Source organism: Solanum stenotomum, chromosome 6 (genome assembly GCF_019186545.1).
Source record: "Solanum stenotomum isolate F172 chromosome 6, ASM1918654v1, whole genome shotgun sequence".
NCBI classification, from domain to species: domain Eukaryota; kingdom Viridiplantae; phylum Streptophyta; class Magnoliopsida; order Solanales; family Solanaceae; genus Solanum; species Solanum stenotomum.
In genome coordinates, this window is record NC_064287.1 from 20,574,707 (window position 1) to 20,602,666 (window position 27,960).

General features: G+C 37.9%; 1 protein-coding gene across 1 annotated transcript; it reads left to right on the forward strand.

The window, feature by feature from the left end:
- Positions 1 to 27,952, forward strand: LOC125867216 (K(+) efflux antiporter 6-like). Its single transcript, XM_049547639.1, has 20 exons — positions 1 to 380; positions 6,361 to 6,404; positions 7,700 to 7,767; positions 7,880 to 7,958; positions 8,078 to 8,139; positions 8,257 to 8,332; positions 8,487 to 8,561; positions 10,730 to 10,801; positions 10,890 to 10,973; positions 11,110 to 11,178; positions 12,824 to 12,901; positions 13,088 to 13,176; positions 14,054 to 14,150; positions 14,244 to 14,297; positions 14,440 to 14,535; positions 20,452 to 20,640; positions 20,875 to 20,952; positions 25,854 to 25,898; positions 27,181 to 27,270; positions 27,405 to 27,952. Exons 1-20 carry the CDS (start codon positions 158 to 160, stop codon positions 27,483 to 27,485), a joined length of 1,749 nt encoding a protein of 582 aa, XP_049403596.1. The 5' UTR covers positions 1 to 157; the 3' UTR covers positions 27,486 to 27,952.
- The last annotated feature ends 8 nt before the right edge of the window (positions 27,953 to 27,960 follow it).

Here is a 27,960-nt window from a genome sequence, read left to right on the forward strand (position 1 = left end):
GCCGGCTTCCCCCCGCTCTCTCTCTCCCCCAGTGTTTGCGCAAAACGTAAACGTAAAGGATCTCAATGTCGGTTCGATAACTTCCAACAGGGTGCACTCTGGCACCCATATTCCTCTATCTAAAACCCTAACCGCATTTTCTCTCTCTAACTCCGCAATGCCAATGCGAGGGCTCTGCTTTCTCCTCGTTCTCTCCTTGTGTTTTTTCGTCCTCTTCTCTTCTGCTGATCCGATATCTGGAGATTCAGAAAATGCCGTCGTTGTTAATGCAGCTGAATTTAATTCCTCTTCCCTTGCTAGATCTGAGGAAGGTAGTTTTGCGAACATGATTGATCGAGCTTTGGAAAAGGAGTTCAATGAGACTGAAGAGCAGCCCGGTGGTTAGTCACATCTATTATTTCCTTCTAGGTTTTGAATTAGTTTCCCTTTTTCTGTTTTTGTATTTGCTGAGTTATATCACCTGGACATTCCAATTATGTGGAGGTAAGTCGAAACACTGGGAATATTAGAAGTTTCAGTCATGCGATATACCGGTAATCCTGGGATGGGGTAGGGTGTAGTGGGGTTAAAAGAAAAGAATTATTCCACGTTAACGGAAGTTTGAATTGGTGCGGATGTAAGTGGTAACACTAGCCTGCCCATGGAACAATGTGGAGGGTAAGTGGAAAGATGCGATATATTAGTAGTACAAACACTGGGATGGGTTGATCAGGGTAAGTGGATACGCTAGTGATCTTGGAATAGGGAAGGGTGAGAGTTTGCCCTATTATTGATTAGAAGACTTAGCTTATACGGATGTTATTGGTTTGATACCAATAACGGTAGTCATTTCAGTATCTTAAGGATACATATGTATCCACGATGGGAAATTAACAGATATACCTATTTCATATAGAGTATCTGAAAGTAAACTAACGCTTCATTTGTTTGCACTTAATGGAGGTTTGAATTGTCTGAATTGTTTTCATTAAGATTTGAGCACTTAATGGGTCTGAATAATCATTAAGATCTAGAACATAGTCTTAATGGTATTCTTGAGTGGATAATATTCAACATCAATATTCTTGGGTGGATAATATTCAAAAGGATGCATCTGGTACTCGGGATCCTTTTTCAAAGGAAGGACCTGTGATGTCGAATACGCGTATGCAAATTACTGGCATAGTATATCCAATTGCAACTTTCTTAGTTCCTCTTCTTGGTCGAGAAGCCATGATGTCGAAGGAACATCTCGAACAAGATATGCCAACGAGGTATGTAGTTCGTAACTTTCTTTGTAGTGGCTCTCGTATCCACAATCACTAGCCGCCACTACCACTAACCACCTCTGCCATCACAACCACCAACACCATCCCCATCTCTGTTGCTACCACCAACACCAACGTCTTTATAGACGCTGCCACCTCCACCACCACTATTAACCACTATCACCACTATGGTCAATTCCTACTACCAACAAACTCCGCCATCACAACTAGCCCTGCCACCAACTACTGAGATACATGTTTCGTCCATCGCCACTGCCACCGCCACCTCCACCACCCCTACCCCACCACTACTATCAACCACTACCACCACTGTGGCTAAATCTCTACTACCAACAACCTCATCATCATAACTAGCACCGTCACCATCATAAACACATCATCAACCACCACACATTCTTCAACCATCACCATCAACACTGCCAACTATTAACATCAACCAACTTCATCATTACAATCATCAACACCACTATCAATTGCCTCCATTATGATAGTCACCACAACACCAACCACCTCCATCGTCACAACTATCACCATCATCATGACTGGCCCACTAACAATAACTATTACCACCACAATCTTAATTATTCAGTGTTCGAGAGACAACATCTTAATCATTCAAATAATCTTGATGAAAACAAATGAGGCCTAATGCATTATGCACACATGCCTTGTTATGAATCTCATTCAAATCTAATTCAACTAGACAATTGTAAATTAGTATAAGTTAAAGCCTAAAAGTAAAACAACTACATTACCTTAAATGGTTTGGATGCTAAGTGGAAACATAGGGTATTTAGGATTACGGGTGTGTCAAGGATCTGTGGAAACACATGGTTTGTCGTAAAATGGGTTGTGTCCGAGACATTGGAGGGGTGATACATGGTTGTGAATGCTGTAGGTTGTGAGATGTAGTCCCATTAGCTTAAGTTGGTACTTTGGAGGGAAAGGATCTTAAGAGAATTGGAAGATGAGGTTGCACAGATTAGGACACATCTTATGTTTTTGGTGTACCCACAAGATTCTTATTCATATTGATGTTGAGTATCTTTTGTAGAGAACGAATTATTTTGTAGGTTATTTACTTTTTGGTATTATTACCTTATCAACAAAAAAGAATGAAAATACATGTTAGTGGATGTACTGGTTTTGTAAATAAGTATGTGATGGTGTTAAAAAAGAGAAAAAAAATTAAATTACTCGAATGTTTTGAAGAATACTTGGAACATTCAGTATATTATAAGTTAACATCATGTGAAGGGTAAGTGAGAACATATTTTAAGTAAGTAGGTACAACGGTAAAGTGTACCACAGGTACACCTGATGATCCCGAGATAGGGTCAGAGCTGGGGTAAAAAGGGAAAAAATGACATTATCCTAACTTTGAGTATAATTTTGAAATTTAATTGATTAAAGTATGCAACGTGGGGCTTAAATTGCATGTTAAGTGGCGAAATTCAATAAGTTTGTCAGTTTTACAACTTTAACTATTAATTGTGTTAAGGGAATTCTTTTAAGTAACAGTTTTAATAGAATTACTTACTTGAGTGACAATTTTGGTGCTTGTAAAGGCCCTTTTATACACATATATACATACACATACAATACAACACAATACATCATCTATATCTATATTTTCTATATTACCTTAAAGCATGAACTCCCTAAATTAAAAGTTAAATTACATAAATACCCCTAACTGAATAAAAAAACCTAACTAAACACGCTGTCGCAATACACACTCCTTCACTACACTTCAAACTCCTACGCCAAGAGTTGTCACTTCCAAGTTCAAACAGACGCAACTTCTTCTCTATAAGAGGGTGTTTGGATTGGCTTAAAAGTTGGTCAAACCTACTTTTAAGTCAGTTTTTTATTTTTGGAAGTGTTTGGCAAATATAAAAAATAACTTAAAATAAGTCATAGGTAAGTGTGTTGGTCTGTGAAGGTGTATCATGTAATACCTATTCGTTTACTGCAGAAGTTGGAGGTGTATCATGGAATACCTATTTGTTTACTGCAGAAGTTGGAGGTGTATCATGGAATACCTATTCGTTTACTGCAAAAGTTGGATTTTTTATGGAAGCTGCATTCTATGTTTGGTTGATTTAGAGCCCGTTTGGATTGGCTTAAAAAAAGTAGTTTTTAAGTCAAAAATAAAAAGTCAAAAGTCAAAAAATAAAAAGTAGGGGGAGACCAACTTTTGGTTTCTGAATTATTTTAAGTCATTTTTTACCTTGTCAAATACTTCATAACTTATTTTAACACTACCTATGCTAATCAAGCCTTCTGCTACACTGTTTTTTCGATTTTGCTTTATGCACAGATTTTTCAGGCCAATGTTACCTTTATCCCATGAAATTTGCGTGGGATAGCACTGCTCCACATCCTTGTATTCATTTTGGTTCACATACTATCCACTATGTTTATGCATATCCCTACAAATATCATATAGACTTCTTCTTCTCCGGATAATCTTCTGTGCATCCTTGTATCAGTGTCGACTGAAGTAGTATTGTCGGGTGAAGACGTTACCTATTCTTTTTAAGTTTCAGCAGTTCTGATAACTTCCATCATGTTCATTATGTTTTACGTCAAAAACTTAAATTATGCTAGATTGTGGACTTAGATTTCAGTAGAATGCATATCATCCAACTGTTGTCATCAACGCAACTATTTCAATAATGATAGAACCCCTGCCAATTGGTACTAGCAATCTGAGACTAAAAGAATATTGTTTGAAATTGTCAGCCAACCATAACAAATGTCGGACGTGCATTTAGTTTGTTGCCTCAAAGGAATAAGTCCTTTATCACATATTTTGCTAAAAAATGCTTATAGTTTTTTTTTTGAATCTGGTAACATTGTATTCTTCAGCATTAAGGGCTATGCTGGCCACCTCCAAAAGTGTTAGTTACATAGAAAAACCAACAAAAAAAAACAGGACTACTTACAAAGAAATGCTTATAGTTAACCAATCAATATAAGGAATTACATCATTTATTAGCGAAGGTTAATAAGTCAAGGACATCGAAGCATGATGTCTGCAATAAGGGAGTCCGAAAACATTTCTCTCATTAGCCTGCAGAACATGGCACCCTTAGGCTCACAACTAATCCCTAAATTACTAATCCCATGATAACTTGTTTCCCAAACAAACGTGCCCTAAAGGTTAATATATGAAATGTTAGACCAAACAAGCAATTCATGTGGTTCAACTTGATCAAAATTCTCCACAATATCCCGAATATATCATATTCAGCCTCAGAAAAATCAATGAGAACATTGACCTTTTCCCCTTCAAAAGAGAACGTGATATATGAATGTAAGAAATATTGTAATTCCATAACCATAGATAAGTTGCAGTCTCGACTTTTCGTTAGCTTTAGTACTAGCATCTGCCTACTCTTATGCGTAGTATGTCTTTCTTGGAGTTGTAAAGATGAAAATCACCAATCATGACTAAAACTTAGATTGGGTGTTAATAAATAGATAGGGAAACTGCAGGGAGTTGTTCCATAACAACTTGAGTAGAAGTTATTGGAAATATTACAAATGATCTACTTATACATAGTAAAACTGAAACAAAAAGGAAAACCAACTGTAATTATAAACTATAACATCACTTTATTTGGGTTTAAAATGGAAGTCCGGACCATGAATTCTTATCCTTCTTCATTGATCCTATAATTTCTGAAGGTAAGGAAATAGCATCATTTAAGATGGTACTGATCTTCAGCTTCTTCCCCATGCTAGCAAGTTGATCAGCTGATGCATTCCTTCCCTAAAGCAATGTTGCAAATTACAACCAGCCTGTTATGCCATCTGCCATATTTAAGCAAAATTATCTTCCACATTCAAATTCCTTTCTTTCTCTCTTAACTGAAATCAGAGAGTGCGGTTCAATGATTACTTGAGTAATCCCGTTTCCAAAATTTACTCCAAACAGTACAGCCTTAAGCTTCATGATAAGAGCATTTCCCCATAATTTGTATAATTTTGCTCTTTCTTCAGTTGATAGTGGAAGAAGATTAGGTGTATATTATCATTCTCATATCTTTTGACTTCAGGCTTGATAAGTTTGTATTTTTGACAATTTTGTGTATTGTAAAATGCAACGGTCTTGTTCGTTGCTTCTATGTTCATGATTTTGCCAGATTACTTCTATATCCATTACATAACATTTGTTAAAGAAGTCCCACTAGGATCATAATGGGTGAGATCATTTATTATGTGTTTAGCTTTATCAAAACTATTTATATTCTCCATTGGAAAAAATTGTTAGGAGATGGAGTAAGAAAAAAATCTAGCGCTCATGGGAATTAGGAGATTTTATCTGTCCTAAGCTTTGTAGGAAACAAGTTCTCTAGAGTTTTAATTCTAGAAAGCAATTGAAACGGATGTCAGGGAGTATGCTAAGAAATCAAGTGAGATGCGATTTATTATATTATATACATAATTCATCATTACATTGAAATTTATTCTTTTATGTATAATTATTTATCATAAGTTTTGTTTGAATAATATTCATATTATCTTACAAAATTGTGTACAATATGACACGGTATAAACGTGCAACGCACGTGTCGAGAAACTAGTACATATAAATGTATGTATATGTAATGTGTCAATGTAATTGTGTTTCTAGATTTGATTGATTGTTCTCAGAGATTGCTTTTAGAGCGTGAGGTATTTACTTTTTATGTTTGGTGCTTAATATATTCTTTTGATTTTATGAAATGGTCATAATAGCTTTAGAACCCCAACTTGCTCTTTTTCTTTCTCCTGATATGATAAACCCCATACCCTAAACATCGGGAGTCAACATGGTCCATTACAACTTTTTCCAGTTTATAACTTGAAGCCCAAACCGCAAAGATGGAGGTGAGGTGTCCTTCCACTAGGCTATCTCTAGCTTATTAAGAACCCTTAATTTGCTTTGAAAGGGAAATTATTTGGTAATACGACTTAACTCAATTCAACTTCTTTGAGATTGAGATAGTTGATTGATTAATTTGTCTTTAATAATTCACACATGTGTCTTTCACTCTTCCTGTTCCTGCCCGTCTATCTCATACTATTACTTTTGTTTCAGCAATTGATCACGGGAGCTTCAACAATAGTGTCGCAGAGCAAGAGGTGTGCAATATTCCTTTAAGTTATTGTCTCAAGGAGTTAGTAAGAATAATTGGATGCCATGTGCTAGTAAATGATATTGATTTGAACTTCTCAACAAATCAGGCTTTATCTTGAAATTAATTGCTATAATCTTTAGGTTATTTACTCCTACAGGTAGCTGGATATATTAGAGTTTGTAGGTCTGATTGTTGATCTGTAACATATTGTTATCTTCTCTAAGGAGTAATATATATTCATTTGCTAGATTCTTTTGATGTTAAAGTATGCCAAGATTCATTTTACATATTCGTTTTTTTTTTCTTTTTCTTTTTGTTTTTTTTAAAATAGATCTAATGATTGTTTAATAATTAGGGAACTTGCCTTTATCTCATGTAGCCTAAAATTCTATTCAAGGAACCATCTTAGATGTATTTATTCATGAATGCAAATTAATTTTCTGTCTTCTTTCTCCCTTTCGTGCTTGACATCATAGTTGTTAGCTGTAAATAGAAATAACTTACTGTTTAGATCATTGTTTTCACTATAAAACTTTTTCGCCATTGTCCAAGTTATGGTGAACTTGTTATCTCAGCATTCGCGCTCAATCGAACAGTCAAATCATTTATTTGATCACATCAGGAGGTCTTGACAGGATGAAACGATCATCAATATTTTTCTAGAAACACCAATTAGTTTGCTGTCGCTTGTCGTTAGAAGTTTCATCACCAATGCTCCTGACACAGGCGCCATTACATTTCTCATGGAAAGTGGACATACCTACTTGTCTAGTTGGACCTTGGGAGGTCCAATAGATTGTTTCAGAACTCCTTTGTAAAGATAATATCACTTTGGTATGAAATCGATTAAATAAGGAGAGTCAGTAGTTATTCATCAGCCACATAAGAGGCGGCAACAACTTAAAATGTCAATGGGTTGTCCTTAGGACTTTCCGACGTACTGGCTCCTTAATTTCTGTCCCTTAGTGAGTTTTGTCATATTCTGATCACACATTAGTCATTTTTAATTCAGGAAGGATTTCAATATGAGTTGCTTAAGTAATATGACTAATTAATTAAGAAAATAATTCTCCAAAGTAGTCGTAGTATGTCCTTTTGAGTTATTGTGAAAAACAGTGTTTTGAACATTGCATAGTATCTTAGTTTGTTAGTCTTGTTAGCTTATCTCACTGTGTAACTTGCAATTTAGAAAGGCAATATAAGAGAAATCTTATTATGCTTTTTTCAGTTTGATTTTTTGACTATGACCTATTTCCAAGTACAGTGGAATATGCATTTCTGAAGCACTTCATTTCTCAGGCAGTTCTGGAAACCGTTGCTAGGGTTGGTAGGGTCAAGTTCAAGAAGAACGAGACAAATGAGGAAAAGTATGCCATGCTATCTTTAGATTCATTATATGCTATGCTACTTCCTTGAAGGTTGTTATCAGAAAATGAAAAGGCTTAAATGCTAGTGTTACTTTTTTGTGTCTTTTACTAGGTCATTCCAGTTGCACACTGTTTTCAACCTGGATAATGACAATGGAGCAGAAGATACACCTACTTTGATAGATCGAAAGGTATTCTTGCACCTATGGAAGTTCTTTTGGAGAAGAGTACCTTTGTGCTCCACAGTAAGATGATTATGGATTACTGAGGACACAAGTCACTAACTGGTGCCTCCCCCTGCCCCCATCAGGATAATGTCTTTATCATGTCTAATCCGAAGTCAAAGTTTCCAGTGCTGCAGCTAGATTTAAGGTTAGCTTACTCCCTCTTTCCCACATCCTGGTTATTACACAACTTAAAAACTGTGTAATAGAAAGAAAAAATTATTAGGGTGTTAATCAATCTGATTTAATTTAACTCCATGGGCAGATTGATATCTGATCTAGTTGTTGTCATTGTTTCTGCAACTTGTGGTGGCATTGCCTCCGCTTGCGCTGGACAACCGGTCTGATAATTACTCCTTTGCTTGTTTCTGATTGATAACTGCAATAGCTTCTTTCACTGTCTTCTGCATCTGACCTGTTTGGCTTGTGGATTTATGTTTATTTGACTTCTTTTATCAATCTTACTTTGTAGCATATGCTACTAATGTCTTGCAGGTTATCACTGGATATTTGCTGGCAGGCTCAATTATTGGACCTGGTGGTCTTAACATTATCAGTGAAATGGTGCAGGCATGTTGATTTCATGTCTTTTTCAAATAAGTAAATCAATCGTTTGAATAATCAATCAATTTAATCTCAAGTTATCTTCAATTAAGTAAGGCGGAATGGCTTGGGAGATCCTTGTGCTTGATCTGGATTGTGATCCTGAGCCCTGAACTTATTCAAAAAATATTTTAAACACCTTTTACAATGCGTGCACCAATTATGTCAGTATGTTATCCAGGAAAAAATATTTTACGTCATTATTTTTTCTAAAATTTAGACTTTAACCTGCCTCCATCATCTCTCCTCCCTTCATCAACCTGCACAAACTCAAATACCCATACTTTCCATCTGCCACCATTCTTCAACCACTTAACCCCAATAAAATTCAGATCCACCATAGCTGGTTGAGTTTATCCATGAAATTTGTTTTGAAATAAATGACAATCAGAATTCGGCACCAAAATTACGCAGAAATCCGCAAATAGCTGCCGGAGTTCTCGCCGGAACTCCGATAAAATTCAGATCCACCAACCGTGCCTCTACAGCAATGCTCGAGCGTAATAGAAAAATTCAAATTTATTATTCGATGGAGTTTTATAACGGAAACAATGAAGTGTATATTTGTCTATGAATGAATCTTGTTGAAGCCTTTTTCAGTGATGTGACAATGCTTTTTTTTTCTTTGACAAGGTAACAGACTGTATATAAATCATCAGTACAAAGTGCTGGAAGTCAAAATTACATCATTGAATCTACACCCAAAAGAGTAAAAACAATACACTAACACTAAATCCTATCTTATCTTACAAGGATCCTAGGATGTCTACTATAAAATTGGGTAATCTATATACTCTGAGCTGCACCAATAACAAAAACTTATGATGCAATTCATTTTTAACTTTTGCAGAGAATGACTATTGCCTTCAAAATACCTAGAGTTTCTCTTTCCAAATGGTCCACCATATTACTGCTGGGACAATTCTCCATCCGTCTTTCTTAGTGCTACCACCACCCTCAAAATTCCAGCCAGTTAGTGCCTCCCCTGTTCTTCCCGGCATCGTCCACCTTATGCCTCTGAAGCTGGTAAATAGATATGGAAGCTGTCTAACCACTTTACAATGAAGAAACAAATAGTTAATTGTCTCCTTAGTTGCTTGGACTCTCCAAAATTGTTGCCGCACCCGAGTCAGATCCGCCAAAAATGCACTACTTTTGGAGGATCCAACACGTACCCATCAACAGTTTCGAAGAGTCCAAGCAACATAGATTGTCTCTACATTATGCTCTCACATAAATAACATCGGGAGCACATATGTATGCTTCTGTAGATTCTCCTGAGTTAAAATAGCTTCTTTCACAATCAACCAAGTGAAAATAGCAACTTCGTATGGAATCTGTACTTTCCAGATAAGCTACCACGGTAAAAATCTGATCTGAGAACCCATCTGATTCATGTCCTTATAGGGGTCTGAATGAAAAGTTTTTAAAATACCTTGGCGGCGGCGTTGACTAAGAGACAGGGGGAGGGGCGAGGGAGAAGATGAATTTTTTAAACTTTTTTTGTCATTTTCTTTTTAGTTTTTTCTTTTAGTCATTTTTGGTATAATTTTTCATATCATGCACCTAATACGTGTGAGAATCACGTATATTATCCAACTCAGTCGATAAGTTGCCACATGCTCCGTCAATGGTCAGAGGTTTTTAAAATACCTGTTTTGAACAGGTTTAGGGGTCTGAATGAAACCCTGTGGAGTACAAGGACCGGGATGACAATCCCAAATGAGGGTCTCCTAGGCCATTCCGCCATTAAGTAACTAAGAGACATTTTCATGTGCTGTTACAAAAACATCTCTCATGAATTTATTTGCTTGTACATGTTTGCATGCTGTTCTGGTTTGTTCTATTAAGTGTTAATGAGACATTATGTCCATTTGAGCGTATTGAGATGTGTAGAAGTTGTACACTTTTCTGCTTCCTATGATTATCACCAGTGGTTTAAAGGTGTTCCTTGGGTATCATTGCTTTATGGCTATGATAAAGCATAGTATAATTCTTACGGTAATTTTATATCATCTATCTGTCTTTGGACGGTCATATAATATTGTGGTGCTAATGGTTTGGTGTTGTATTTTAGTATGTTTTCAGTCTTCTTAAATTTATGTTTTTCTTATTTCCTGTGGTAAAATTTTCAGGTTGAAACAGTTGCTCAATTTGGTGTTATCTTTCTTCTCTTCGCACTGGGCTTAGAGTTTTCCACAGCAAAGGTTGGATTTTGCTTCTTGAAGTGGAGACATTTTGTCGTTATATCTTATAAATTGAAAGAGGAAGTGCAATTTAACTTTGTAATTGCAGCTTCGGATCGTTCGAGCTGTTGCAGTATTAGGAGGGTCTCTCCAGATAATTCTTTTCATGTGTTTGTGTGGAATAACAGCCTCGGTATGCAATTTTGGTTTCACCTATTTTGGAGCTATTGTTATGACTAGCTCAGCTTTAGTAATCTGCATCCCTGAAAAGCTTTTTAAATTTCTTGCAATGATGTTACTTCGTCTTGACCATGGTTGTTCATTTGCAGTTATGCGGTGGGAAAGCATCTGAGGGTGTTTTTGTTGGTGTCTTCTTATCAATGTCTTCGACAGCAGTGGCAAGTCCTTGAGGATTTTGACTTTTATTTTCCAATTGAATTTAGTGGACCACCACGTATTTTTTCATGGACTCCTATAGCATCTTTCTCACAAGGGGTGAGAAACACAGATATTACTGCCAAATAACTCAAGTTCATGTAAGGTGTATTTTACGAGAGAAATGGATTAGTTAACCAGTAATACAAAAAAATACTATTTTATAATTTAGGGAGAAGTAGGGACATATCACTTTTTTTTTAAACTGGTAAGATTGTATTCTTCAGCATTAAGGGCATGCTGGGCACCACCAAAAAGTGTCAGTTACTAGCTTCCTGTCAAATCTACAATCTGGTCCGTATCTACTATACACAACTGCTTACACCAAAAAAGTAAGGATACTAAACAATTCCATTTGACATAGTAGGCAGTGTCTCCACATTACATCACAGTATTCCTGCTAATGATTGAATCTGCGGGACTTCATTTTCAGGAAAGAGACTACTTTTTCCCCAATTGACCTTCAACCCAGAGACTGCCTCAAACAGTACCAGTATCATCCTAATATATCTGATCTGTTCTGCTACAGGTTCACAAAAGATGATGGTGTCGTCTGCATAAAACATATGATTAATTTTTGTTACTTCCCCCCCTCTATATCCCACTTTGAAGCCCTGAATCCATGTGTTTTGTGCTGCAATCCTCATCAGACAATCAAAACCCTCCATTGCCATAATGAAAAGGAAGGGGGATAGAGGGTCACCCTGTCTCACTCCCCTCTCTAATTCAAACAAACCCACAGGTTCTCCATTAACAAGCACAGAGAACCTGACAGTTTTAATGCATGTCTCAATCCACTTCAACCATCTACCTCCAATTCCCATCTGGTTAAGAATGCACAAATCATTTTCTATATTGGGTTTCATATGTCTCAATCTACTTCAACCATCTACCTCCAAATATAGTTGTTTTTACAAAATGCTAGGAGCTTGGTAGTGCTGGCAGACTGGAACTGGAAGTGATATAATTTCAAAGTGAAATATGTTTTGAGTGAATAATTTTCAATACAAGTGCATTACAGAAAATTGTGGAATGAAATTCACTTAAATTCTGGCACAATCGCAAGAAAAGATGGCAAAAGCTTACCATTTACTGGAAGTGATCGAATTTTAGAGAAATGCATTCTGAATGAATAATCTTAGAGACAATTATATTACAGAAATTGTGGAATGGGCCCAATTTACTTAAATTTTAGATCACAAGAAATGGTTATAAAATCTTACATTTCCTCTGCATCTAGTTTTGTGCTTAACTTGTTGCTAAAGATGTAATTTCAAACATTGTTTCGGAATTCCCTTTTACAAGAGAAACATTAATTCTTGGATATTCTCTGGGATTTCAGGCTATTTCAATCCTCTGTAGGTTTCTTTCTCCAGACACATTTTTCGTCTTAAATTGATAATTATAGATATAACGGGAAAGTGAGAAAGGAATGAATGGGCATTTCATATAAGCAGATTCTGTATTGTGAAGGAACCTATCTTGAATCTTTAATCTTTAATCCACTCGTTCAGCGCTGCTCGCAAAAGTATTGAATTAGACACATTGTGCAGTAGCTAGTAAATTCTATTAACTTACTGAAGGATATTGTATCTTTCTGAATCACAGGTATTGAAATTTTTGATGGAAAGAAATAGTGTTAACACCCTCTATGGGCAAGTAACGGTTGGAATCCTTATTCTGCAGGTGTGTCTTAGCTACCCATCTTTTTGTTTTGATGATATTGCTATCATTAAAAGATACTATGCCGCATATTTTTTTTTCACGGATGGGTTATTAGTTATGCTAACTATTTTCAATGCTTATTATTTGCCTGTTCTTTTTCATTTACAGTACTTCCTACTGAACTTTTGAGATGTTTCTCGCTGACAGGATTGTACAGTAGGTTTGCTATTTACACTGCTTCCTATTCTTGGTGGTACTTCTGGTGTTTTTCAAGGAATGGCTTCCATGGCAAAATTGTAAGCAACAGTGTTTGGAAAGTTCTAATTTGGAACGCGAAACACCATTATGCTATGCCATATATGCTCTAACATAATCTTCCAGGGTGCTAATGATTCATCATCCATATCAGATTCTGGTGCCAAGTAAAAGAATTCTCAAGTTATTCTTGTTACCTTATCTTAATTTCTAATGTTCTAAGTGCTGAAGTGTGTGACCATCTCATAAAAGCTTAAGCTATTAGAGAGAGCACACTTTTATTAGTTAATTGTATTCTCAACACGCCCCTAACGTGTGAGCCTGATACTTTTTTCATGGGCCAAGCATGTGAAAATTCTTTTTGATATGGGTTGCGAGGAGATTCGATCCCAGGACCTCTGCCTGCACTGATTCTACATTGAAGTGTGTGACCATCTCATTTAAAAGCTTAAGCTGTTAGAGAGAGCACACTTTTATTAGTTAATTGTATTCTCAACACTAAGCATGAATGTAGACAAGTTTGGGTTAACTATTGTCCTGCATCAGATGGACTTGTGCGATCAAATAGAAGTCATCTGGCTGAGTCATTTCATCTTAGTTTGGACCTGATATTGCTGATGTAGCTTTCATTTGATGTTCCGAACTAACTTGTCATGCTACGCCATGATGTTATTTTCACCATAAGCATATTTTTATGGGGGCCTAAGATGTATATCTGATATAAAAGAGAGAAAAACTAAATATTCTGGGGCACATTTCATTTTGTTGTAAATACAATTTGAATTCTGTTTTTGATAATCCCTCTCTACCGGCAAATTTTTTTCCTGGTTTTCTTTTTGACTTTCCGACGCTATTAAATTTATTGAATGTCTTAGAGGTACATCATTCCCTTAATTTGCTATGTCCTTTGGATTACAGATTGGTGGTTTTGTTGATGTTCTTGACCATTTTGTCGATGTTATGCCGCACTTGCGTACCTTGGTTTCTTAGACTGATGATAGGCCTATCATCACAGGTGACTTTACCTCTGCTTGAATAATGCATGATTACTGTCTCTTTTGTTTCCTTGGGTGACTTCGAATCTCTGATTTACTGGAACAATATGCAGACTAATGAACTGTACCAACTTGCATCTGTGGCTTTCTGCTTGCTTGTTGCTGGGGTTTGTCTTCCTTTCCTATCACTCTGACTTCCCTTTTTCCTTCAACGATTCATCCTGATAGCTTTTCAATTAATCACTTCTCAAGCATATGGTAGTAGTAAGCACACATGGCTGAATAAAATGAGTTGTTGCATCTTGTCAGTGTAGTGATAAGCTGGGTTTAAGTCTCGAACTGGGTTCTTTTGTTGCTGGAGTGATGATATCAACTACTGATGTGGCTCAGCATACTCTTGAACAGGTACAACCTTATGTACTTCACATACTCCCACTGCCTTTGGTCTTAAATCTTCCATTGTTTGCCAGGGGTCCTTTTCAGCCTGCATAGGGAATGTACATCTGTGTAAAGAGAAGTGTTAATTACCTTATCAAAAAAAGAAAAGAAAAGAGAAGTGGGTTATTTAGAGAATCTGTAGTTCCTAAAGAATTCCTAATTTGCCTTAGAATTCAATCCTTTGGTATAAAGCGTACAATGAATAGAGAGCTAGATATAGATAATTATATAACTGATCTTACTAGTTTGGGATTGGAGACACAGTTGATTGATTTACTGGCTGCTTTTTGTCATGAAACAGAATAAGTTGGCATGAAGCTGAAGGACATAGGCTACTCAAGGTTTAAGATCCTCAATTGACAATTAGCTGTATCAAATTATTAAAATTTCCAATGGATTTAAAGAGTTCAGAATTCATGATCACCTTGGTAGTTCTTTATCAACTAAAATTTGTCGACATCTTGATTGGTTCAAACCTAAAAGTTGAAAAACTTTACTGTGAAATTTAAAATCTTTAAAATTGAATTTCAGAATCCTCTTCCTTATCTAAAGGCATTTTAGTTACAAACACCAGTTGTCCGAAACTATTGTACTGTTTGGGCCACCTCATGGTCCTCGTGTTCTGAATTTGAAGAGCTTGGGCTCGAACTTTGATGAGCATCACTTTTTATGCTCTCACTTTTTCCAGACATAGAAGCAATGTTCATGTGGCCAGTGGTTTAAAAGGTGTTTTGTGCTACGCTTTGGATTGCATCCTGGTGCAAGGAAATCTGCTTGGTGTCTGATATGAGAGGCGCATGCCTCTCGAACTGCATGCTCCAACTGGTAGAGTGTACTCAATTTCAGAAGGTGAATACTGGGAGGTTGAAGCTGTGGAACCCCTTCTCATACAAAAAGAAGCCTCTTCTCTTGACAAAGAAATGGATGTAACAGTTTGGTACACCAATATTTAATCAAGTTGAGCAAAATGCCTGGGGTGAATTTTTAAGGTCATGAAGAGGAGGTCTCAGAGCTTTTGATGCAAATAGACAGTAGCAGACAAGCAAGAAACACGGAGCAGGACACCGATTTTACGAAATCTAGGTTCAAAGGTGCTTAGGAACAGAAAGGCCTAGTAACCTTTGATGTGAAATTCAAGAGCAATGGCCATAAAAGCTGGGGAGGAGTTTGATGGCAATTGATCCATGAATTTTAAGTTAATATCATTGAATGTAAGGGGGCTGAATGGGAGGGATAAAAGAAGACTAGTGAAAAGTTTGGTTCTGGATTGGAATGCATACATCATCTGTTTCCAAGAAACAAAACTAGAGGGGGACATGAAGGATTTGGTTAAACAAATTTGGGGAGGTAGATGGGTGAGTATGCTACTTCAAAGGATAGTGGCACAAGAGGGAGAATTTTCCAATTATGGGATAGTGGAGTATGGAAAGGGCAGGCTCTGCAAATTGGAGCTCACTATCCTGTGCAATTTTGTAGCACAACTGCAGGATTTCTCAAGCCATATTACGTGTGTCTAGACTCCTAATTGTGACATTGAAAGAAGAATAGTCTGGGATGAAATCAGTGCAGTCAGTCGTTTGATGGAAGGAGCTTGGGTTGTATGTCAGGGCTTTAATATCTCTGGATACCCCTCAGAGAGAAGGAATTGCACCTAAAGATCTAGACCTAAGTACTGGTTTTAATACAAAGTTACCTTACTTAAAAGAGGAGACTTCAAACATATCAACTTGATAGGTAGTGCTTACAAGTTATTTTCAAAGGTGCTGATTGAAAGACTAAAAAGGGTGATGTGAAAATTGGTGGGACTCAACAATTTGCCTTTATTAAGGGGAGGAATATTATGGATGTTGTATAAGTGGCTAATGAAGCAGTTGACTCAAGAATCAAACAAAACGAGCCTAGTATTTTACTCAAGATCACCTTCTCAAAAAAAGTTTTATGCAAGCTTGACATTTAAAAGGCATATGATAATGTTAGGTGGGGTGGGATGGGGGTGGGGGGGCTTATTTTACATATTAGGGAGGATGGGCTTTGGACACAAATGAATTAATTGAATCAACCAATGCACATCAACTATGTGTTATTCTATTCTTATAAATGGTTCTCTTTTTGGTTTCTTTAAGGCTCAAAGAGGGCTTCAAGAAGGTGATCATTGTCTCCCTCTTTCTTAATTTTGGCTATGGAAGGTCTTAACAATATGGGAAGACAAACTAAGAACTATGGTTAGGAGTGGCAACAAAAAAAGACTTAGAACTATAATTGAATTAATGGCTTTGATATGGCTAGGAGTGACAACAACTGCCGGGAGATAACTCATTTACAATATGCAAATGACACTTTTATTTTCTGCCAATGAGGAGCAACTTAAGTTTCTGAGTGTGATTCTGGTTCTATTTGAATGTGTTTCTGTCCTTAATATCAATTGGAGGAAGAACTCCCCATTTCTTATCAATGAAGCCAGAAACATGGAACGCTTCAATCTTGGGTGGAGTAGTTGGGTCCCCGTCCACTATCTACCATGGTATGCCCTGAGGGGCAAAGATAAAACCCATAGAAATTTTGGAATTGTATTATTGAGAAATGTGAAAAGAAACTAACTAGGTTGAAGTTTCAGTTTTTGTCTTTGGGAGGAAGACTTGTACTCATAAACTCTGTATAAGATGCCCTCCATTGTCCCTACATATATTGGGGAGGATGTGCTTTGGACACAAATAGATTAATTGAATCAAACGATGCACATCACCTATGTGTTTTTCTAATCTTATAAATGGTTCTCCTGCTGGTTTCTTTAAGGCTCAAATAGGGCTACAACATATTGATCCATTGTGTCCCTTGTTAATTTTGGCTGTAGAAGGTCTTAATAATATGGGAAGACAACTAAGAAATAGAGTGACAACCAAAAAACCGAAGAACTACGGTAGGATAAATGGCTTTGATATGGCTAGGAGTGATAATAGTCGGAGATTACTCATTTACAATATGCAAATGACACTTTAATTTTCTGTGATGCCAATGAGGAGCAACTTAAGTTTCTGAGGTGATTCTGATTCTGTTTGATAGTGTTTTTGGACTTCACATCAATTGGAGGAAGAGCTCCCTATTTCCCATCAATAATCCACAAACATGGAACACTTCAATTTTTTCTTGCCCACTGTCTACCTTGGTATGCCTTTTAGGGGAAAAGTCAAAATCCAAGGAATTTTTTTTTATGACAAGGGAAACCCGCAGCCGCTACCCTTTGGGTGCGCACAGGGTAAAATCCCCGCATGCAATAGCTCGCAAACCACATAGGAGAGGTAACCCGCACTAGGCAAGCCTGGTGCGACGAGCTCGACCCAGAAGGCAAACTCCTTGCTTTCGCTGGCAAGGGGTTTCGAACTTGAGACCTCCAACATGGAAGTCCCAAGCCCAAACCACTGGGCCACCCCGAAGGGTCAAAATCCAAGGAAATTTGTGGCTTAGGGTCAAAAACCCCAAGGCCTAGCTCAAGTGGCAAAAGGTGGAGGATTTGTGGCTTAGGTCGCAGGTTCAAGCCCCACACCATGCAAAGCGAAGCCCGGTATTTAAGTGGAGAAGGGTAGAGGGGCGGGCCCATTATCTACTGAGTTTAGAAGGCTGTGATTGGTCCAAAGGGTGGGTCACAGACGGATTTCTCAGTTATCAAAAAAAATAAAATGTGAGAAGAAACTAACTTGGTGGAAGTCGTCAGTATTTGTATTTGGGAGGAAGACTTGTACTTCTAAACGCTGGGTTGGATGCCCTCCCTACATATATGATGTCTTTGTTTTCATGTCCAACTAGAGTTATTAAAAGACTAGACACCATAAGATCTTTCCTTTGGCAAGGAGAAACAAGGATGATGAAGGCTTTCATTTGGTAAAATGGTAGGTTTAAACAATGAGCAAAAAGAAGGGGGGACTGGGAATTAGGGATCTGAAGTTCCGGAGCAAGGCATTAAATATGAAATGGCTTTGGAGATTGTGAGAAATATATGGGAAAAATAATATTGAATTGTGTATCTAAATAATTACATTGAGACCCTATTTATAGACACTACATTGGAATCCTTTTCCAACTAGGATTCCTATTCTTATTCCTATTCCTATTCCTATTCTAAGTAGGAAATACTTATTTCTATTCTAACAGAGATGATACAGTCAAGAAGATCACCTGTTATGGGGGAGAGCCATCAAAGCAAATTATGAGGAAATGGACAAACGGAAGGAGGTCAATACTCCTTATGGGGTCGGTATATCGAGATCCATTAGGGTCTTATGGTCTGAATTGAAGAACAATTCCTTCATCAAGTAGTTGATGGTGACAAAATAGTTTGAAAGGATGTTTGGTTTGGACAGATAATTTCCAGGAGAGATTTTCTGATATTTTCAACCTAGTGCAGCATCAACAAAAGACCATTGCAGAACTGTGGTCAGACCAAGGATGGGATCTTACATTTAGAAGGATGCTCAATGATTGGGAATAGGGAATTCTACAACATTCTGGGAAGTTTTGGAGGTTTACGGGAAAGGGAGACAACTTTTGATGGAATGGTCACAGCAGTGGTGCATACAAGGTGAATGCAGCCTATTAAGTTTTGAATCAGACCAACCAACAAATTGAAAATTGGCCATGGAAGTACATCTGGAAGTTAAAGATACCATATAAAGTAGCTTGCTTTGTTTGGCTTCTAACAAGAGAAACTGTACTAACTTAGGAAGAAAACCTGATGAAAAGAGACATTACTCTGTCACAGATGTTTTTTATGTGGTGAAACAACAGGGACAGTGAGCCATCTTTTTCTTGATTGCAAGCTAACAGAACAACTATGGAGGATGTTCATTAATCTCAGAGGCATCACTTGGATAATGCCAGGCAAGATCTCAGAGTCAAAGATAGCATATAAAGTAGCTTGTTTTGTTTGGCTTCTAACAAGAGAAACTGTACTAACTTAGGAAGAAAACCTGATGAAAAGAGAGATTACTCTTTGTAACAGATGTTTTTTATGTGGTGAAACAACAGGGACGGTGAGCCATCTTTTTCTTGATTGCAAGCTAACAGAGCAACTATGGAGGATGTTCATTAATCTCAGAGGCATCACTTGGATAATGCCAGTCAAGATCTCTGAAACTTTAGTGAGTTGGGAGAAAGCAGGATTGGAGGCAAAGGATAGAAGATGGAGAATTGTCCCGGCTAGTATTTGGTGGACAATCTGGAAACACAGGAATTCCAGATGTTTCGAGAATATGAACAACTCTATTCAAAAGATCAAATTGAACTGTATTTTGCTCTTTTGTTTTTGGTGTCAACAGTCCTACTCAGGAGAAACTGCTTGATGTGCTAGATTCAATTTAGATTGTCAGAATAGCTTCAGTTTCTGAGAGTCAAATTGTATATATGGTTTCAGTACAATCCATGTACTGTTTTGTTCATTTATAGAAATACACACAAGTTACCAGTTTCAAAAAATTATAAAAAAATTAAATTCCCAAGGATTCGAGGACCTTTGCTATCAAAATCTTTTCTCCACCTCTACTCAATTGTTCCATCATGATTTTTCATTCCCGGGACTTCTTTTTTCAATTGGATTGAGATTTAAGATGGCGTGAGAAAATAATCTTCCAGCTTTGAGAACATCCTAGTTTTGATGGGATAAGTGGAAGAAGGGTGGGTGATTCATCATCTTTTTTGTTGAGCCCTGAATCCTCAGCATTCATTGCCCTTGTGATCTGAGTGAATAATTGCTGCAACAGTTTCAGAAAAAGTTTAGACGTGCTGAAATTTGTGTTCTCAAGTCTTAACTAGTTCTTAGTTTTTGGTTAGATTGTTGTGTCATATCCACATGTCATGGGTCTTGCCTCTTAGTGGTATTTTCATTTGTTGCAGGTTGAACCGATCCGGAACTTCCTTGCTGCTCTTTTCCTATCCAGCATTGGAATGCTTATCCATGTTCATTTTCTCTGGAATCATATCGATATTCTACTGGCAGCTGTTATATTGGTTGTTATCATAAAAACTATTGTGGTTGCTGCAGTGGTCAAGGGTTTTGGTTATACCAACAAAGCTGCACTTCTTGTAAGTAGTCCAAACTGTTTGGGTTGACCGTGTCATCAAGGAGAATAAGTGGAGAATACCACAGTGGCCCCTGGGCAGGAGGGTTTGGATGTGTAGGGTTTCCAACTGAAGTATTCAGAACTGTTTATGTCTACCTAAAAAAATGTTTAATGTCCTATATATAACAGTTGTTGAACTCTGTATTTGTTCCTCTGGTTTTGCATTACAAGTTCTTTGTCTGAATGGTATGTCCAGGTTGGTATGTCTCTGGCTCAAATAGGGGAGTTTGCATTTGTTCTTCTCAGTCGCGCTTCAAATGTTCATCTCATTGAGGTAGTGGTTTAGTTAAAGTGCTCTGCTCCGCAGAAGTAAAATTTTTTTTCTATTAGTTTGTATGCTAATATGATGTCGTCGTGAAAAAAATTACTTTACTTTGTATGCTAATATGATGTTGTGTTATTTTAAGTAGCATTAAGGAGGAACTTTTGTTTAGGAGATTGGGATTACAGATGATTTTACATATTTGAAGGGTAGTCACTGGTTTCAAATTTCCTTTTGCACTTATGAAGTCCCTATTTGTACAGAGATTGGTTGTTCTTACTAGAGAACAGTATCTTGTATATGACTTGTATATGGGGTTTCCTCTTTTACATAAACAAAATTACTTACTGTTAGAATATATTTCCTACTTAGAATAGGAATAGGAATAGGAATAGGAATAAGAATAGGAATCCTAGTTGGAAAAGGATTCCAATGTAGTGTCTATAAATAGGGTCTCAATGTAACTATCTAGATACACAATTCAATAATATTTTTCCCATATATTTCTCACATGGTATCAGAGCATTGGTGAGAAACTTCAAGTCACTGTGTCAAATTCCTGCGACGACGGTTGGGACTGATTTGTGTCATCTTTCGTTCTGAAGGTGTTGTGCGAAAGACAAAACCATCACGAGGCTCGGGAAGCTCAGGCGACCGAACACCAAATAGATCCACCGGAAAACAGCCCCTCACGTGCCTCCACACGCCGTTCGAAGGTGGAAGTTTTCCGGCAAGATCTGGTCGCGCGTTGGCGCGTGAGTGCTGCTCCGGTCATCTGTTTTCGAGCAGTTTTCTTCTGTTAGGGTCGTCCAGTATTTTCGACCAGAACCCAGTCAGTTTTTCTCCAGATCCGATCACCGGAATTAGGGTTCCGGTGATTTACAGGCAGTTTCCGGCGAAAGCAGACCACTGTAGGGTAGTTTCCAGCAAGTTCCCGGTAAAATCAGAATTTTCAGGCCACTGTGGGCAGATTTCGGCAGCTTCCAATATTTTCAAACCACCGTAGCAGTTTCTGTCAGTTTCCAGCATACATACCAGTCTATGGAGAATCGACGAAGGAGAGAACGTTTTGGAAAATCTCGATCCAAGTGTAGTCATTGTCATAAACCTGGACACACTCGTGACGTATGTTATATTTTGCATGGTCCACCACCCAGTTATGATCCTATTGTTCTGAAGGAATATAATGAGCTCCTTCGAAATCGCGCAAGTAAACAACGTTTTGGAAAACCTCGATCCAAGTGTAGTCATTGTCATAAACCTGGACATACTCGTGACATATGTTATATTTTGCATGGTCCACCACCCAGTTATGATCCTATTGTTCTAAAGGAATATAAAGAGTTCCTTCGGTATCGTGCAAATAAACAAACGTCTCCACAAGTAGTTTCGGTTGCACAACCTGATGTTTATGGTGCGGGTAATTCATTTACTTATGTGTCACAGTCTAGCACTCTTGGATCATGGGTCATAGACTCAGGGGCTTCTGATCATATCTCTGGTAATAAATCACTATTGTCTGATATTGTTTATTCACAATCTCTTCCAGCTATTACTTTAGCCAATGGGATCCAAACAAAACCAAAAGGGGTTGGAAAACCCAAACCCGTATCTTCTGTCACCCTAGACTCTGTTCTTTATGTCCCTGATTCTCCTTTTAATCTAGCATCGGTTAGTCGTTTGACGAAAGCCCTACATTGTAGCATAACCTTTTTTGATGATTTTTTTTCTCATGCAGGACCGCACTACGGGACAGATGATTGGAACATGACATGAATCACAAGGCCTTTACTATCTTACCTCTTCAAATTCCTTAACAGCATGCTCCGTTACAGATTCCCAGATCTAATTCACAAACGTTTGGGACATCCAAGTTTATCCAAACTGCAAAAGATGGTGCCTAGTTTGTCTAGTTTATCCACATTAGATTGTGAGTCGTGTCAACTTGGGAAACACACTCGTGCTACATTTTCACGTAGTACTGAGGGTCGTTCAGAGTCTATTTTTTCATTAGTTCATTCTGATATTTGGGGTCCTAGTAGAGTCAGTTCCACCTTAGGATTTCGTTATTTTGTTAGTTTCATTGATGATTATTCGAGATGCACTTGGATTTTCTTAATGAAAGATCGTTCTGAGTTATTTTCTATATTCAAAAGTTTCTTTGCTGAAATACAAAATCAGTTTGGTGTTTCTATTCGTACTTTTCGTAGTGATAATGCCTTAGAATACCTATCATCCCAGTTTCAGGAGTTTATGTCTCACCAAGGAATTATTCACCAAACATCTTGTCCATACACTCCTCAGCAAAATGGTGTAGCAGAAAGAAAGAATAGGCATCTCATTGAGACTGCTCGCACTCTCCTCATTGAATCCCATGTTCCGCTGCGTTTTTTGGGTGATGCAGTCCTTTCATCTTGTTATTTAATTAATAGAATGTCGTCTTCTTCTATTCAGAATCAGGTTCCACATTCCATACTGTTTCCTCAGTCACATCCCTATCCTATCCCCTCTCGTGTCTTTGGGAGCACATGCTTTGTTCATAATTTAGCCCCAGGGAAAGATAAATTAGCTCCTCGTGCCCTTAAATGTGTCTTTCTTGGTTACTCTCGAGTTCAAAAAGGGTATCGTTGTTATTCACATGATCTTCATCGATACCTTATGTCCGCTGATGTTACGTTTTTTGAGTCTCAACCTTACTATACATCTTCTGATCATCCTGATGTATCTATGGTCTTACCCATACCTCAGGCTTTACCTGTGCCAACCTTTGAGGAATCTACGATTACTTCTACATCTCCAGTTGTAGTGCCACCACTACTAACTTATCATCACCATCCACGTCCAACCCTAGTCCCAGATGATTCATGTCATGCGCCAGACCCTGCTCCTACTGCGGACTTGCCTCCTCCTAGCCAACCGCTTGCACTTCAAAAAGGTATACGATCCACTCGAAATACTAACCCACATTATACCTTCTTAAGTTATCATCGTCTATCATCACCCCATTATGCATTTGTGTCGTCTTTGTCCTCTATTTCCATTCCTAAGACTACAGGTGAATCACTTTCTCATTCTACAGGTGAAGCACTTTCTCATTCTGGATGGAGGCAGGCTATGATTGATGAGATGTCTGTTTTACATAAGAGTGGTACTTGGGAGCTTGTCTCCCTTCCTGCAGGTAAATCTACTGTTGGTTGTCGTTGGGTTTATGCAGTCAAAATTGGTCCAGACGGTCGGTTGATCGACTTAAGGCTTGCCTTGTTGCCAAAGGGTATACTCAGATATTTGGGCTAGATTATAGTGACACTCTCGCTCCTGTGGCTAAAATAGCATATCTTCGTCTTTTTCTATCTATGGCTGCCGTTCGTCATTGGCCTCTTCATCAGTTGGACATTAAGAATGCTCTTCTGCATGGTGATCTTGAGGAAGAAGTCTATATGGAGCAACCACCTGGTTTTGTTGCTCAGGGGGAGTCTAGTAGCCTTGTATGTCGATTGCGTAGGTCACTCTATGGTCTGAAATAGTCTCCTTGAGCTTGGTTTGGGAAGTTCAACACAGTAATTCAGGAGTTTGGCATGACTCGTAGTGGAGCTGATCACTTTGTGTTTTATCGGCATTCTACACCAAGTCAATGTATCTATTTGGTTGTTTACGTTGATGATATTGTTATCACCGGTAATGATCAAGATGGTATCACCGATTTGAAGCAACATCTCTTTAAGCACTTCTAGACTAAAGACCTTGGCAGATTGAAGTATTTTCTAGGTATTGAGGTTGCTCAGTCTAGATCAGGTATTGTTATTTCTCAACGCAAGTATGCCTTAGACATTCTTGAGGAGACAGGAATGATGGGATGTAGACCTATTGACACTCCTATGGATCTGAATGTTAAACTCCTTCCAGGACAGGGGGAGCCACTTAGTAATCCTGAAAGGTATAGACGGCTTGTTGGAAAGTTGAATTATCTCACAGTGACTAGACCTGACATCTCTTTTCCTGTGGGTGTTGTAAGTCAGTTTATGACTTCCCCTTGTGATAGTCATTGGGAAGCAGTTGTTCGTATTCTGCGATATATAAAGTCAGCTCCCGGTAAAGGACTACTCTTTGAGGATCAAGGCCATGAGCATATCATTGGATATACAGACGCTGATTGGGCAGGATCACCCTCTGACAGACGTTCGACATCCGGATATTGTGTTTTAGTAAGAGGTAATTTGGTGTCGTGGAAGAGTAAGAAACAAAATGTGGTTGCTCGATCTAGTTCAGAATCGGAATATCGAGCAATGGCGACAACAACTTGTGAGCTAGTTTGGATCAAACAGTTGCTGGGAGAACTAAAATTTGGCAAAATTGATCAGATGGAACTTGTGTGTGATAATCAAGCGGCTCTTCATATCGCATCAAATCCAGTGTTTCATGAAAGGACTAAGCACATTGAGATTGACTGTCACTTTGTCAGAGAAAAGATACTCTCGGGAGATATTGTTACGAAATTTGTGAAGTCAAATGATCAGCTTGCAGATATCTTCACCAAGTCCCTCACATGTCCTCGTATTAATTACATCTGTAACAAGTTAGGTACATATGATTTGTATGCACCAGCTTGAGGGGGAGTGTTAGAATAGAAATAAGTATTTCCTACTTAGAATAGGAATCCTAGTTGGAAAAGGATTCCAATGTAGTGTCTATAAATAGGGTCTCAATGTAACTATTTAGATACACAATTCAATAATATTTTTCCCATATATTTCTCACACGACAAAGGAAATCTGTGACACATGCAATCCAAATTTATCAAGTAAAATTACTTGTAATGCTTTGCTTGTTGCCACTCCTTTATGTATTTTTAATCTAGGTTGATGTTATGAACTGATGACCTTGAGATGAGTGATGGAATTTGGTCACTGCTGCAGGGTAAAGTGTATATGCTGCTTCTGGGAACAACTGCACTTAGCCTGGTATGTAAATGTGTTGCTCTCTCCATTTTTGACAAAAATAAAAATGTTCCTTTAGTCTCGCTTTTGTGACTTCTACAGATTCTCAGTAAGTCTGTTATGGTTGTTGGCATTTATGTTAAATGGGTTCTGGGCATTGCAGTCTTTGAACATACTGTACTTTTTGAGTATTTGAGATACATGGTGACAACTTCCCTTTGTGCATCCTTTGGTTGTGAGCACAAGTCTTGATGCGCTAATGGAAGGGCATAGCATTAATCTGCCTCTATATATATCTCTCATTTTGGATGGTTTATGCTTTGATGAGTAAAGTAATTCTATAAAAGTGTCTGTTTGCATGGTCCGGGATGTGGAAAGTGGACCGATCCAATGAATGCCTTTTATTTAACTGGCCGATTCAAAGGTACTGTTGCATGCTCAATGCTCGTGCCTTTTTGAGGAGAGAGCAGCTGCATCTGAAAGATGCTTCAGACTTGTGGCAATTTCGCATGCTGAACTTAAGAGCTGAATTAAGGGGTTTCCTTGACTCCATTTTGGTAGGGTTAGTAGTGGAAATTCTTGAACGATGATTTGGATTGAAAATATAAAAGATTGAAGCTTCTTCCTAGATATCTTTACCAATATTAGTTGCATTGATATTAGTGCGCTGTACATTGTGTAGCCAAATTCAAGGTGAGTTAGCTGCAGACAGATGTATTTGCAGAAAAGGGGCATTAGAAGTTTCTACATGGCATGACAAAATGTTTGTAGATTACAGTCTATTTTCCCTCGGTTTTAGCCCAAAACAAACAAAAGGGTTCCCACATAAGTTTATTGAGGTCAAATATAGAAGGAAAGGAAAGAACAAAAGTAGAATGCGAGAGTATCATTAAGTTGTATATCTAAAAGGGCTCAGCCAAAGCTAGTTCAGGCCGGGGTCTCTAAACATCCCATTTTCTGCATATGAATGGTCTGCAAAAGTACCCCAGATTTCTTAGCATGTTTTATTTCTTAGTCCATTCTGGAAGTCTCCATCTTGGATCTTCCCCCCCATATCATCAAGTTACTACTGGTTATTATCTTTGAATGTGCCTGGTCCAGATATTATCAGCTAGCCTCAATATAGCACTGATGAGCCTCATGCAACCTGAACTAATAATTGGTGAAGAGAAATTATAATGTTACATGGGCCAATCTATTTTCTTTTTTTGGTGGGGGTGGGGTAGGGGTGTTTTCTACATCAATTAGAATTGACTGTTATATTTTATAGAAATTAATTTGTGCCAACTCCAAAGCATTTCTGCAGGTTACAACACCGTTACTTTTCAAGCTAATTCCTGCTGTAGTTCACCTTGGAGTTCTACTGCGATGGTTTTCCCTTGATATACCAAATGAGGTAGGGTGGCTTTTTCCTTAAAAATAGCTGATTCTCTCTCAGTTTTATCAGCCTGCACACTCTGCATGGTTTTTCTCTGAATACTCGGGTTAGCTAAGAGTTTTAAGGTATCTTCAAAATGACTTTTATCCCAGATTGGATCTAAAGGAGATACCATGCGCACAGACAGTTCTAAGCGTATTACTGTGCTGATACAAGGCCCTCATGATTCATGATAATAAATAGAAACATGAACAATAAAGCGATTCTCACACTTTACCTGATGGCATTCTTATGCTGGGCGACAGGTGCCCAAGTGTGCAAAGGCTGTTGATTGATTGGATGATTGATCATCATGACGCTCGTTTTATGCACCCACATCGGATGGTTTTCTTTGATATGTCAGAAACTCGTCGCCATATGCAGAGCAGTGTATACAAACATTTTTCTGGCATTTGTTTCCGGGACGGTGTTAACGGACTACTCTGTACAACCTCGTCCATTTGTAATGCAATTTTTTGTTTTCTTTAATCGTAAGTTTGAATTTGTGGAATTGGTGGTTTCAAGTTGGCAAGTGTAAATAGCTGATAGTACATACTGTTAGAGTGTTTAGCGTATAAAGTCTTACTTTACTGTATACAGTTGAGCTATGACCTCCAATTGTTTCACTAAAATCATTGATTTTCTGCAATTTTTTTGTGCATATCCAGA